This window comes from Poeciliopsis prolifica, unplaced genomic scaffold, assembly GCF_027474105.1.
Source record: "Poeciliopsis prolifica strain line A6 unplaced genomic scaffold, Auburn_PproV2 SCAFFOLD080, whole genome shotgun sequence".
Classification (NCBI taxonomy): domain Eukaryota; kingdom Metazoa; phylum Chordata; class Actinopteri; order Cyprinodontiformes; family Poeciliidae; genus Poeciliopsis; species Poeciliopsis prolifica.
The window spans coordinates 1,213,169-1,228,622 of record NW_026562455.1 but is presented as its reverse complement, the minus strand read 5'-3'; the positions used below and the strand labels follow the sequence as shown (position 1 = coordinate 1,228,622).

Sequence of the window (15,454 nt, the reverse complement as noted above, 5' to 3'; positions counted from 1 at the left end):
CAAATGTCTAATTGTGTGGCCTGCGCAGCTGGACGACCTAGAATGTATACTGAGCCCGCTCCTTTGATTCGATCTGATGTTTGGGGTTTGTGCGTTTGTGCACAAACCCCTACCATTATGACATGAGCCCATGTCATAATGATAGGAGAACAACAACCCCTGATTGACAGCATCTCCTCACGAGTAAAGCGCAGCGCATTTGATTTTACCACAAATTCATCCACTTATATTGACAGCATCGGTGTTCCTGCCCGGTAAGTTCCAGACCAATACAAACTAGTGGACCAGGTTGCTGCAGGTTTTGAGAGTATTTTCCTATGCATAACACCCAACAAACATGTAGACAGAATCAATTATATTCATTATAATGTGCTGAGCTTAACTAATTTAACTAGAGATGCAATTGAAGGTTTGTGCTATTTTTGGAGGTCTCTGTTGTGTCTTTGTGCCAAATCACACAGTGTCTGATGGAACGGTGACCAAGACGCTGGTAGGACTGAAGGCCGTGAGTAAAACCATGCAGGAGCAGTCCGGGGAGTCCAACCCCCTGGACGTAAAATGACCGTGGAACTTCAACTTTTCAGTGTTTAGTGAATAAAGTCTAATCTTTTCTGGGTGTGCCGAGATGTGAGACTGTAGGCGCCTTCCGTGATTGACGTACCAATTTACAGCTGAAACGTCACACTGAAGCCTGAGATCTTCACATTTCGTTGTTTGCATTTTCTCTTTTTAAGTATTGTCTAACATTTCTTCATATTAAAGTTTATCTTATTAACTTTTGGTTTATTGAATCTATTACCTAACACTTTAGGCATTTTGCATTTTAGTAACAATTATTCGGCTTATATTTTGTTGAGATTTACAGTATTACCTTAACATTTTGCTCACTGTACATTTTATTATTCTTTAACATTTTACTAATAGATTTTTAAATGTTATCAGCAATTTCAAAGACTGTTTTAACATTTATATAACCATTACTCATTTTTAACATTTTTTTAATGTCACAGTTTATTAACATTCACATATTATTTGAAAAAATGCACTCGTTTATAGTTCATCAACACTCACATTTTCTTCTAACAATTAAACGTCCTTTAACATTTTTTTTTTTATGTTATTGTTTAGCCTGTAAGAGGGACATTGTGATTTCGATCCGCCGCCTTCGGAGGCGTGGGGTGCTCTATCTGTTTTACCCCCAACAAATGGAAATGAAATGACACGAAAGACAACAGCAAAGTTAGAAGACGAGTCAACATCTGTAATGAGCCTCGGGGGATGTTTCCAGATAGGGGCAATGTCTACTCAGGATGGAGAGCCCTCTTAATTTGTGTGGTCTCTTTGAGACCAAAAGGGGGAGTTGTTGAGGCGCTTACCAAGGTCAAATACACACATATGCTTCTACACACATTACACTCTCATACTTTCACACAAAGGCCTTTGTATTTGTAACAGATACAGAAACTGAATCATCTCCTCACTCCCGTCTCCAAGGAAATAGAGATTTAGGTGACGCAGGACATCGGATGACCACTGGGCGTGTTCTTAGATCATAAGCAACGAATCTTCCTGTTTTTAAACACATTCTGTATAGACTTGGGGCCCCCTGGTTTTCACTTCTAGTCTGTGATGGTAAGCGTCTTTTTTTAGCGCTAAAAAAGAATAAAAAGCGTAAAGTCTGATTGCTTTGTGTTGGCTGATTTGCTGCTCGTGCGCTTGCAAGTTTTTGGTGTATCGGGTTTGGAATACATGATGGTTTTTCACAACAGAATCTATTCCATCTTTAAGTTTTAATATCATAAAATTTGGTCTAACAGGGGAAGTAAGAGTTAATTTGTATTTACAATGTAATCCTCTGGCTAAGTTTTATTTACAAATACTGCTTTCTAAAAATCACTTCCATTTTTAAAGTGGAATATTAAGAGAGTGCTTAAACGTTGCAACATCACAAAAACCCAATACTAATATGTTAATATCTTAATTTAAGATTTAAAATTTTTCTTACATTTCTGACATTTTGTTTTATATTCCTCACAGTTAGTTTGTGATGATTTTATTTATTTATGTTTTCTTCTCAGTTTATCATATAAAACTTTCTTTATTAATAATTTGTCATGCTATTTTCTTTTAATTTTTTGTAAAGACTGGGGGGGGGGAAACAGTGAAACATTGCCATTAATCCGCCTTTTTACTCAGAACGCCACATGCAGCAATAAATTGTGGGATAATAGAGGGATAATAGAGAAAATATAATGGGTAAAAAACTTCCACAAAGTCCAAAAAAATACGGACTTCATGTAAGGGCGGAAATAGTACGGGCGAGGCGAAGGCCGGATGTGGACAATGTGGGCACACTCCACACTGAAAACTTTCAGCATAAATTTGAAGGACTTGAGGGTGGAAGTGCAAATATTGGGACAGGGTCTGTGTTTGGGTCAAGGAGGATTTTCCACCATTGCAAAGACAATTACCATAAATAAATAGAAAATTTTCTAACTTCAGTATCAGACCTATGTTTTTATTCACAAGCCAAGCTATATTGAAAAAAAAAATCTTGCTCATAGGAGGAGGGGACAGAGTTCTGTCCCCCTCCTTACCATGGAACAGGTGTTCTAACTTTCTGTGCAATCCATGAATCCGGAGACAGAGGCACTAAGAATTGTTCAGTTATTATTAGCTGCCCTCAAGCTTAGTAGCCTAGCTTGAGGGCAGCCAGACTAATTTATTTTATTAAATTCTTGCACAGATAAAAACATTTCAATTTAAGAAAAAAAAAGAATAAATTTAATAAAGGGCACTTTGAGTGTTAGGGCAGAAACTAATCAACCAATAAGTGACGTTGAAGGCTTATGACATCACCCTCCTCATTTGGATAACGAGGCAGAAATGCATACTTCGTGTAAAAAGAGGAGACAGAAAAATCAAAAAGAACAAATGAAAATAAATGACACGTGGGAAGAAAACTAAATATAATGGATAAACATGTCTAAGGAAAAACATAAAAATATAATTTTAAAAACTTTTTTTATTTATAGTATGTGTTTAAGTATATAATTTGTTTGAACTAAACTGAAAAAATAAATATGAAAGTCAGCTACAGTGTCTAAAAAGTATGGTGAAGCACTCCTTTTTCAAATTAATTGGAGCATTTTAGATGTATTTATTTAATGTGCCATTTATGTATTCCTGCTTTTGTTTTTATTTCTGTTATTTTCGATACTCTCTTCTGTACTTCCAAATTTTAATGTTACATTGAGACAGTGGGGCATATGTTGTTTGCTCCCAGTATACGGTGGAGACAACAAATTGCAGCTGGACATGCAAGACCTTTAGAACAAAGTTTTCAGTTCAGGATATTATTCTTTTTGTTGAAGTACCTTCAAAAGACGAAATGAATGGGAAGAATATCAATTTTTGTCTATTTCACAAATATAATTAGTATCTAGACACCCGATCCACACCCAATTCGAGAAAGACCTCGATACTTGCTCAATTCCAGTAGGTGGCGGTAATGGCCGAAAACGTTGCTTTGCCAACAGCCATTAAACAAAAAGAAGAGATCGGAACTCGTTGTGTACCAGTAGCGCATTGGGTGCTGTGGTAGCTTCAACCATAAAATTGGTTTATACCAGTTCTCTCGTTATATTTTACTACAATATTCAAAACGTCGTACGCAATGAGGTAATTATGATTAAATTCTGTTCGGTACATTTCATGCCTTAGGAGCAGTTTGTTTACTGATATAGGTGATTATGCCTTAGTAGCCTAGCTTGGTTTAGCTTGCGCAGCTGGAGTCTAATTTGAAGCGAGCGCTGTAACAAATATATGAAGCAGCATTAACCTAGAATTACTCCAAAGAAAAGAATCAATTCTTCACTGAACCTTGATCCGCCGGCCTATTGTGTGCAATGGGTATCTGTAGTTATTGACATCCTTTTAGAATTCACGCAGTGCCTGTTAAAAATACGACAGCTTTTATACGAACTAATGAATTGTCCGTTTTATTTTTTTACTAAAAGTAACCATTTTTCAAAATGCACTGCCAACGTTTCGTCCTAGTAGTCTTAACATTAGCTGCATGTGGATTATCTAATATGTTTCTGTGTTAATATGCAGAGGAGACCGCGGCAGAGGCCGAGGGGGCCGCTTTGGGGGCCGTGGAGGATTGGTTCAGGGGTGAGTGTGTTGTTAAATAAGAAATGTGTACATTATAACTATATTAGAAACGGTGCACTGATCAGATGTAACAAGTTTGCATAGGAAAGTTTACGGGCCAAAGAGTGTAGAAGTTGCAAACTTGATGGTGGGAATATTTCATTGCAGGATGATTTGATGTTTACTGCATTGTAGATAACTTGATAAAGAAAAAAAGAAACATCTATGATAAAATCCGTCTATATGTATTCTTGTTTTCTTTTTTTTAATTTTTAGATTTTCTTTTTTCATTGATTTATTTTTTGTAAATAAACATTAATATTCAATCTGACTCTAGAAGGTCCACTACTAGCTGCCACTGCCACAATTTGAGTTTGCTGTCTCTTTGGCCTTTGAAATATTTGGTCTGATGTTTACTTCTACAGCAAATGTAGAACTGCTAATGTTTTCTTACTTTCTTTTTTTACTATTTAGATATCGGCCATTTGTCCCACACATCCCATTTGATTTTTATGTGGTAAGTGATGGAAATGCCATAACTGCACAGAATATGTAGATTGCAAAGCTAGTTTTTTAAATGTGAATGGGTTCTAAGGTCTTAATGACCTACTGTAATACCATATTGCATCATGTTACACAATTATCACCATTAATCTCACAATAACTGTCTTTTCCAACAATTACAATAAGCTATTAGTGAAATATAAACATTGATCAGCACCCGTAAGTACTGAAGCAGGTTTCTGTTTGGCACCAGTGTGAGATGGCATTTCCCAGAGTAAAGCCTATGCCTGATGAAACTGCTTTCAGCGAATGTCTCCTGAAGAGAAACCAGGACCTGAGCCCCACACCTGCAGAGCAGGTCTGCCCCCGTCAACGTACTATCAAATTTTTTAATCAGACATCGTGCTCTCTGATAATCTGACTGTCTTCCTTTTTTGTATCTCTTAGTCCTCCATCTTATCTTTAGTCACAAAGATCAATAATGTCATCGACAACCTGATTGTAGCACCTGGGAACTTCGAAGTGGTAAGTAACACATCTTATATGTAGAGCATTAATTTTTGCAAAAAGTAAGCATACTTTTCTGACAAACAAAAAATAAAATTCCTGTGCAACACTTTATAGCAAATTGAAGAGGTCCGTCAGGTTGGCTCATACAAGAAGGGCACTATGACGACAGGACATAATGTTGCTGACTTGGTTGTCATCCTAAAGATCCTCCCAACATGTGAGTAAAGGTTATAGTGAAGGAACTTAAGCTGTCTTTGTTGCTTATTCAGTATATATCACTTCTCCAGTGTTACCCTTGAGTCATTAAGGCTGCAAGGTGCAGTTTGATTATCACTATGTATTTTTCAAGTCTTTGGATGTCTTTGGAAAAATATTTGTATTTCCATACTACTGTAATTTCCGGACTATAAAGCGCACCTGATTATAAGCCGCACCCAGTACATTTTTAAAGGAAAAACCATTTTGTACATACATAAGCCAAACCTGTCTATTAGCTGCATGTGCCTACATTGAAACATGAGATATTTACAAAGAAAAACGGTACACAGAAAGAGTTTTCAAAGTTTTAATAATATACCGCAGCTTTTCTTTCCAAACAGTGCCTGTCACGCGGCAGTAACATAGCAGCAACATGGTAGCACAGCATTAACAGGGCTGGTTAAAAAAAACATACCGGTAAAAGTCACTGAGAGCCGTCTTCATCTTCCTCCTGTGCACTGAAACCATGGAAGTCTTCCTCCTCAGTGTCGGATTGAAATAGCGTCAGATATTCTTCGCCACACACTCTCTCAGTCTCTCTTTCGTTGTTCTTTATCGGCCAGCTCGATTGCTTTTAACTTGAAAGCTGACTCATATGCATTTCTTCTTGCATTTTCCATGATGAGGGTCTGTTTATTTTATTCATGCACACAGCGCAAAGTTACATTAAACTTGCGTCTTCCTCGACACATGTATTCTACCTGTCTCACTCTTACCTTTTCTGCTCGAGCGCTCCTGGCAGCCGTTAGAAAAAAATGCATAAATTAGCCGCATCATTGCATAAGCCTCAGGGTTGAAAGCATGTGTCAAAAGTCGCAGCTTATAGTCCGGAAATTACGGTATATTCCTTATCCCATTGTCTAAATGTTATATTTTTCCATCCAATTATTTCTCTGTTAACGAATAAGCTCTGGAAAAGTATGGAATTTGACAAGAAAAATGTGTATGAACCCTGAGGCAATGGCTTTAAGCTTACTGATGAGCTAACATTGTACTGGTTACAGCCACTGACGTGTGTAGAGAAAAAGCGATGAGAGATCAGTTCATATGGAAGTTTGTCTCAAAAAGATTCACAAAATGTACAACATAATTCACAAATGTGAATGAAACAATGCATAACTACATTCCTAAACATTCACATGTATAAACAATTTCTCTGTTTTACATGTTTCATGCTTACCCATGTTGTACACTTACAAATGTTGTGGTATGCTCACTAAATTGCTTTCTTTTGAGCAATTTAGTTCCATAAGTTCAGTCTGAAAATGTCTTAATACAAACTTTTAATCATTGCCATATGGTAATCAAGAGTTTTTATGGAAAGCCATTGGTAATTTAGTAATATGTGTGTATTAATCTTTAACAGTGGAGGCAGTAGCTGCTCTTGGAAACAAAGTTGTGGAGACCCTTCGCACCCAGGACCCCACAGAAGGTAAAGTCAGTGGAAAAGACTGAGAGGGTTGTAACAGTGCTTTCAAAGGCTTTTCCATAAAGTTGTGGGTTTAATACATTTTAAAACCACTGGTTAATAAACATTGTGATATTAAAGTTACTTATCATCTAAAACCTCCAATCTTGTAATGTGATGGCAAACCGTGATTCAGACTTCTTCAAAAACAGAAAGACATAAAAAACAAACCTTGCATCTATCAGCTATGTTCCCAGTTTTGTCCAACAGTTGCAATACATTTCAACCAGCATGGCTTAAAAACAAAGTTCATTATGTAGATTACACCTGTGAATACAATGGCAGAAAAACAAAAAATCCAGTAACCAATAATTTAAGAAAAAATGTGATATATTCATGTTACTAAAAATCTGCTCACAGTCTTTCCTTCTTTCTTTAATTTGGATTTCTATTAGCTGTATCTACTCTTCCTGAGGTCCTGACATCCAACATTGACAACAAAAATACAAACCATACAGATGTCGCACAATAAATTTAAAATAAAAGTAACTTCAAGATAAACAAATACATGTTAAAAAAAAAAAGAGGCCATAGGTCAAAAATGAATTTTACTATAATGAAACCACTCTACAAATTCACTTCAATTTGTCAAACATGTATACAGACATTTTGTTTTATAACACATTAGGTTCTAATAGATATAGCACAGTATAACATTACAAAGAATCATTTAACAGTTGTTTCCTTGCAAATACCTTCTTCCAGCTATTATACGGACCAGAACACAAAATGATCAATGATTTAAAAAGAAAACACAACAACATCTAAACGGAGAAAAAATGCACAATTGAGCTGAGTTATGAAACACCAGACTTTTAACCACAATGCAATAATCGTTTATAAGCATCTGCTTTTGGTTGCATATAAATGCATCACGGTCCTGCTTGGAAATTAATTGTCAACATTTAAAACAATATTGGTCATTTACAATTACATTAAATACGGTTAGAAAGAAATCAGAATAAAAGCTGTTTTGCAAAGCAGAATAATTAGACTTTTCCTGGGGGAATGAACAGAAACAAAGTTCACCACTGGAACTGGTTGGTCATTAATTCTTTATAAATCTGTAGACAAAGTTGGCTCCTTGCTCATGACTTCAGATTTTCCGTTTGGTGCTTGATGTCTCTTATCAGCTTTAGCTGCCCAACAATGTTCTGAGTTTTCTGACTTGTTTTAAGATTATCTGACTATCATGGAAAAAAAGTATTCCCAAGCACTGTCCAGGTAGAATCACTCATGAATTGTGCACAGAGAGCTCGTAAGACAATAATCAAGCCAGTCTGGATGCAAAGCTTGCCAAACTCTTCCAGCCTGAGACGACATGTAAGTTTTATACAATGATAAGGAAAGAAAAACATGAATGAAAAAACAAGGTCCCCATGCAGCTGTGGGAAACCACAGCTGCATGGTTTTCCACTTGGATCCGCTTCCTTTGAGGATGTCTCCAACCAGCACTCACTGAGAGTGTCTGTAATCAGAACTGTGACGATGATGATGATGATGATAATAATAATAATAATGGAGGAACTGGGTTCCTGTCTAAGAAAGAAATTAAAATAATTTAATTATTTTAATAATTAAATTATTAAATTTAATAATTAAAATTTTCAACCTCGTACATGTAACCCAGATAGTTCTTTTGGTTAGAGTTCGCAAACATTTCTTATATGACTAGCAGATGTGACCTGACAGACCATTTCTGAAAACTGATTCAAATTTAAACAATTTGATATCTCTCTCCTCCAGTGTGATTCTGCAAAATAGTCCTGATTATTTAAACTCTTTGGTTAACAATAACCCCCTCAATCTTTTTTTCTTTGCAATTAAGCCCTCTACATGTGTAGATTTGTTGTAACACCTCTACCTTAACACTCTTGTTAATTCTTGTTGGATTACTTAATTGTTTCTACTGATGTTTTTGTGTTCATGACCTTTAGGGAAAAGTAAGATTCCTGTGTATATCAATGTTAAATGTGAATATTTCCTTCTAAATATGGAACATACAATCCAGTTCTACTTTAAATGGCTTGAGAACTATAAATAATGATGTTATTTGCTATTACAGGGAAATTGCAAATAGAATGCAGGAACTTCTACTGTTTTGTACAATATTGAATATAGATGGTATTCCTAATTATTTTTACATCACTTAATTTCTTATTGATTTTTTTTTTTATCCAGGATTAATTTTAAATTAACTGTGAAATTGATTCATACCCTAAATGTCCTGTGCATGTCTATTTTCAGTGCTGTCCATGCTGACCAATGAGACGGGCTTTGAGATTAGTTCAGCTGATGCCACTGTTAAGATTCTCATCACCACTGTACCACCGAATCTCCGCAAACTTGACCCAGAACTGCACTGTAGGACCAATTACATCATGCGCATGTCTAACACATGTCTCAAGGGATGACCACTTTGTGATGTGGCAGATGGAATGAATGATTGACACATTGTTCTATAAAAAAATTTCGAAAATGTTTAAATATAATTTTCTTAAGGAAAGTTGGTGACATCTGAATGTTTCTATAAATTTTAAGAAAAAAAATAGCGTATGATATTTTTACACAGTACAGCTGTTGGAATTATATTTTATATTGGTAAACATATTTTTCCATTTTAAATTTATGATGCCATACACAATGTTCTGACAGACTTAAAAGACAGAAGTGTTATAAATCTCAAGAAAATTTCAAATGTTGGCTGTTGAAGCAGGTTGGATGTACTCTTCAATAAAAATCAAATGTTTTATATGTTAGTGGACATCAAGGTGCTACAGAGTGCCCTTGCTGCAATCCGCCATGCGCGCTGGTTTGAAGAGAATGCTTCTCAGTCAACGTAAGAAAATTTCTGTGAACACACATCACGGCTCTTTTTTCTATTCTGGCTTCTGCATTACAATTACAATCACTTGAACTTTGCTATTTCATTTCTAATCCTTAGAGTCAAGGTATTGATCCGCCTCCTGAAAGATCTAAGGGCTCGTTTCCCTGGTTTTGAGCCTCTGACTCCATGGATTCTGGACCTACTCGTAAGTTCCATTGATCTGACGTTTTATAAACTGTATTTTTCTAAACATGTCAATTAGTAAAGTGTTTTGTGAAATGTTGACTTGTGAAAACACGGAACTCTTTGCTGACTTAAGCTATTGTGCTTAAAGCCCAGTTCACACTACACAATTTTTTGCCCTGATTTTGCCCTTAAGACAATCTTAGAACATTCTGAGTTCTAAGATTGTCGCTTCCAACAATCGTAACCGATCATCCTGTAGTGTGTGGTGTGTTACGACCGATCGGGTCCAGTCGGTGGAACGTCGGGACCGCTTTGATATTGAACGTGTTTAATCATATTGGCTCATTGCGGTCAGTTGGGGGAAAAAAGATAACTGCCATCTGATTTTCTAAAAAAGAATATTTTTTCTTCTTCTTTAAGCTACTCTGATGTTTCAGTCATTCTGTTTTCTGAAACTAGGTACAGTATATGCATATATTCTACAACATAAGCACAGCAAAAAATTATAAAATTATACGTAAATGGTTAATTAAACGACCAAACCGAAAACATTAAAAACAGTATTTTTTATGAAAAAAAGATAAAAAACCTCACCTCCATGTTGCGATGCAACAAATATAACCCTTGTTCGTGATGTCTCCAGTTCTTAATCCAAAGCTTTGATTTTTGGTTACGTCTTTTTTGGGTTAACATAAGTCCGCAAACTAAAAGTTACCACTTAAAGTCGTTGTCCATGTTTGTTTGTTTACTCTAAATTCAGGTGTGGTAGCGCAGAATTTACATTTTAAGAGATTTCGTATCTGGAATTAGAATGTGTTCGAGTGAAACCTCACACTCTACGATCGAACCCGTTACACCTACGATTTTAAATCGGCTAGTGTGTGGTCTTTTACGTTTTCAGAATCGGCCGACTTTTCTAAAATCGTGTAGTGTGAACTGGGCTTAAGTCTGCTTCAAGTGATGGAGGAGGACATCACTTGTTGAAGATCTAGCTGTTATTCAATCTTTGCAGTACAAATGCATTAGCATGCTGTTGTTAAAACTCTGTTGGGCTTTCATTTGACTTGTATGTGTTTGTTTCTACTTAGTTGTTTATATTGAGAATCTTTTTCAGTTACCCCAGGTTGACGTCAACTGTAAAGCAACCATCCGTCCGTTAGTCAGCAAACTTCTGTTTGAGTTTGTTTTTTTTGTTTTTTTGTAGAAAGACACCTTCCTCTTCCTTCACATAAAAAAAAAAACTTGAAACAGAACATTATCACCTACTCTTGAAGTTGCAGTGTGCAAGTTTTATGATAATTTTCATATGTATTTTTGAAACTGTCACTATATTGTGACAACATAGTACGAGACATAATCTGTGAAAAAAGTAAGCTCCTTTGCATTCTCCCATTTTTCCCAGTGCTAACAACAAAAATACACAACTTGGTCAGAAACGAGCAATCATAGCCAGGAGAAGAATTTTAGACCCTTTTCCTGGCTAGGAGAAGGATAGCCTCCAGTGTACCTCAGAACAAGGATCTTTTGCAAGATTGTGTATGTGCTGCACACAGATTCCGTTGGCTCTCTGCTTTGCTACAACTTCTCCAGAGCCTTTTGGAAATGCTCAGGCTAGTTAGCATGGTCTCTGGTGACAGCAGATAAGCAGTTTGCACAAGAGAATTGTGAAAACACACAATGCAAAGTTGGTGTCATTGTTCCATGCATTTATGAAACAAGATTCATTCTTTGACAGGAAACCAGTATGTGGAGCAATGTGTGATATTTAACTGAAATGCTTAGGTCATAGGCACACTGAACAACGCATACATGGGATTGATTGACAGCACTAAGACACTCCTCCATATTTATGTTGGCAATGTTATGTTGATTGTGTTCCAGGGTCATTCTGCTGTGATGAACAACCCATCCAGGCAACCTCTGTCTCTGAATGTAGCCTACAGGTCTGTTTTTAATTACACCTCCCACCACTTTTTAAGCATTTTCAAATTATATTTAAAACATGTCCAGGTAGTAATAGGAACAGAAAATTGTTCATATAAGTGTCAAATTCCGTGGGGAGCATATAGTACAAGACGTTATGTAAGTTATCACCAGTGGGTCATATGTGTCTACCTCGTATCCCTTAAAATCAGGAGTGGTCTGAACGCCGATCACAGGAAGATTTTGAGTCGATCTGGGCAGTAAGTGGCAAACTGAATGCTGAAACCAGCGACCTTCATACTTACATTAAGCATCAACTACTGCGCAGTAGCCCCTTATGTTTAGTTTATCCGCTCACCTGTATAAATACTGCAATCTTCTTCGCTGTTCGCTCTGAACTGACCACCAGGTAGCAACTCCAGGAGGAAACAGGCTGCCATACATTTAAGGATGCTTATTGATCCCCTGAAAAACGACAAAAACCCAGGCATTATCAGAATTTAATGAAATACTCCTGGACCAAACTTAAAAATGTAACTTTATGCTACTAGCACTTAGCTTTCGTCAACAACTCATAGGCAGAAGTGAGAGGAGTTACGCAACAGAAGTAATCACCGGCCCCAGACACGGTGTGCTTAAATAATGAAACAATTTAACAAAACTTTGAGGTAGGTAATTTTCCTTAGAGAATGGAAGAAAATTACTCCAGCTAAAATTTAGGTATTGTTTGGTTATTATTGATACTATTAGCTTTTGGTGTTTTTGCCAACTTTATATTTGTCTTATTATTTTAACAACCCTAACCCCTAGCTTAATTTTATTATTTATCTTTTTATTATGTTTGTTGTGATTCACTTTGGTCAGCTGAGGCTGTTGTAAATAATATAAATAAACTTTGACTTGACTTGAGGAATTTTAATAATTGCAGTACTTGAGGCATTCGAGGAATTATTACAGCTCTTAATACTGTAAAGTTAGTAAAACTTTATAGTTTATAGTAACTTTATAGAAACACATTTCCAAAAACTGCTGATTAGCTAGCCTTTGTGTCGTAGAATTGTGAAACAGTATTCTTTCTTTGACAGGATGCCAATATGTGGAGCAATGTGTGATTTTTAATTTAAAATGTTGGCAAGAAAGTAAGGTATCCAATCTTAGTTTTGTTTTGAGATATATGTTTGCCTTTACATCAGAAAGTTTTCATACTTTCACTGCTGGACCTACACGAGGAACAGTGCAAATCTCAGTATAAAGGATCTTCCTGATTACTAGTTGCAAAAGTATTTTCCCACTTCTATGACACACGTATCTATGCACTTCATGAGCACTGCATGCTGATCATACTTTCAAATGAGAATCTGCTGCCCCCTATGTGGATTTGTTGACAGTACTGACATACTTTTTAACAAATATGTGCATGCTTCTCAAAATCTGCACACACTACTCTGGCTAAATAGAAACATTGTTCTGAATTTGTTTAGGCGTTGCCTTCAGATGTTGGCTGCTGGTCTCTTTCTTCCTGGCTCTGTGGGAATTACTGACCCCTGTGAAAGTGGGAACTTTAGGGTGCATACAGTCATGACACTGGAACAGCAGGTAAATGCTTGGCTCTGTGGATTATTGTGGGACAACCATGGTGTTGGTCAATATTTATTGTTATTCTTAATTTATTTTTTCTATTTTCAAGATATTTATCTGAATCCTATATTTAAAAAAACTTGCCACATGAGTGGTTATAGACACAAAGCAGCTGAACAGAAGTAAGAACTGAAGCATGACAACCTGTTGTTTTTTTTGTTTTTCTTTAGGACATGGTGTGTTTCACTGCCCAGACATTAGTGAGGGTACTTTCTCATGGAGGATACAGAAAGATCCTTGGCATGGAGGGAGATGCCAGCTGTAAGAAAATGGCTTTTCTTTACTGCCTTCTAAAAACAAGGATTTCAGATTTTAAACAGACCATTAGTAATCATCTTTCAGTTGGAATTGTTTGTTAATTTTTATTTAGAATTACCCATAGGCAAACCAGAACATATTTTGTGCAAAGGTTCTGTAAGCATATGAAACTTACTACAGCCTTACTGCTCTGTCAGTGCTTTCTAATATTTTCACCACATCTTTAAAAGCTGCTCAGGATCTTGAGATGGCTGCAGAGGTGAAAAGAATACCAAAATAAAGCACTTGAGTAAAATACAAGTGAAGTTGCCAAAATAAATGTTACTCAAAAGTAAAATTTCATGCTTATGAATTTCACAAAGAAAATTAGAACATATTGATTTCAAACTATTAATTAAAGAAGAACTTTTATAGATATCCATCAAAAAGAAAGCAAAGCAATAGTTAGAAATCAATCAATGGCCTATTATTAACCAAATAGTGGGCCATATAGTGATATTGCCCTGGGTTCAGGATGACTTTTGTTAAAATCTCTAGTATTTTCCAGTTGCTTTTCTTTACTTCTTATTTCAGATAATCAATTGAATATTTCATGTTTAGTCACAAATCTAAACAAAAGATGAAGTCTAAACTGTTCTTTCCCAGACTTGGCCATAGAAATGTCTACATGGGATGGAGTAATTGTCACTCCATCTGAAAAGGCGTATGAGAAACCCCCAGAAAGAAAAGAAGAAGAGGATGAAGGCCTGGAAGAAGGAGGAGATGGAGAAGATGAGAGCATGGAGACACAGGAGTAGGAAGGTTAGAGTGACTCGACACATTATTGAAACCAAAACACAGCTTTTGCTTTCATTCAAGTCTTCAGAAGGGATGAATGTCTGTAATACAGTGCAACAGAACAAATGTTTGTTGTTCCAACAAGCCTCATAATTTCTGAAATGGGGTTGTCACTGAATTTTTGACCTATCAAAATGTAACTGTTCCTTTGTCTGGTCGTAGCTTCTTTACACTGATAATCTGGTTAATAGCTTAATATTTTATAAAAGAAATTTCACTTTTTTCCATTTCAATTTTATGGAGTGAAAATAGTCTCAAAATATCTGTGTGTGTGTGTAATTCTGGATTTGTAATCTGTTAGCATCTTTGTGTATTATTTTGGATAGCTGTATTTGTGAAATATGATTTGTAAACCGTAAAGAGGAAATTTGTGTGAAACTGGGCACTTGTAAGTATTCCTTTTTTATATTTTATATTTTCTCTGTGGAGATCCTTCCCTTTGTGTGTGGACATGGCTGCCAGGGAATACAAAAATGCCAATAAATGAGCAATTACAGTGAAGCCTTTAAAGCCTTTTCAGCTATTGTCTCACAGTTTTACAGTATTTCAGCTACAATTGAATGAAAAAACATTCTGAACTATTTTGAAGGGATTATTTTGTGCTTTTGTTCAGCGTCATAGTATCATGTTGTCACTGTTAGGTGTTAAATGATTATTTCACTCCTTAAGAACCCTCCAAAATGTCCTTGTCTGTACTGCTGTTTTTTCATTCACAGATCTTAAGGATGATGTGGGGTACACTGAGGAACCTATCAGAGAAGCTCCCTTGGAAGCCAGAATTTCCCAAAAATTGAACTGTATTGTCTTTTAATTACTGAGAGGTTTTCTTTCCCTTGATTTGGTTTTATATTTGTCTTTTTAAAAGTTGAATAAACATGTTTTCAGATTGA

The 15,454-nt window shown here is 36.1% G+C and overlaps 1 protein-coding gene across 1 annotated transcript; it reads left to right on the top strand.

The window, feature by feature from the left end:
- The first annotated feature begins 3,562 nt into the window (after positions 1-3,562).
- ilf2 (interleukin enhancer binding factor 2) lies at positions 3,563-15,454 on the top strand. Its single transcript, XM_055021980.1, has 15 exons — positions 3,563-3,681; positions 4,117-4,176; positions 4,630-4,672; positions 4,913-5,017; positions 5,107-5,184; positions 5,284-5,386; positions 6,794-6,859; positions 9,143-9,259; positions 9,656-9,734; positions 9,840-9,927; positions 11,790-11,851; positions 13,313-13,427; positions 13,640-13,730; positions 14,373-14,528; positions 15,281-15,454. Exons 1-14 carry the CDS (start codon positions 3,677-3,679, stop codon positions 14,522-14,524), a joined length of 1,164 nt encoding a protein of 387 aa, XP_054877955.1. The 5' UTR covers positions 3,563-3,676; the 3' UTR covers positions 14,525-14,528; positions 15,281-15,454.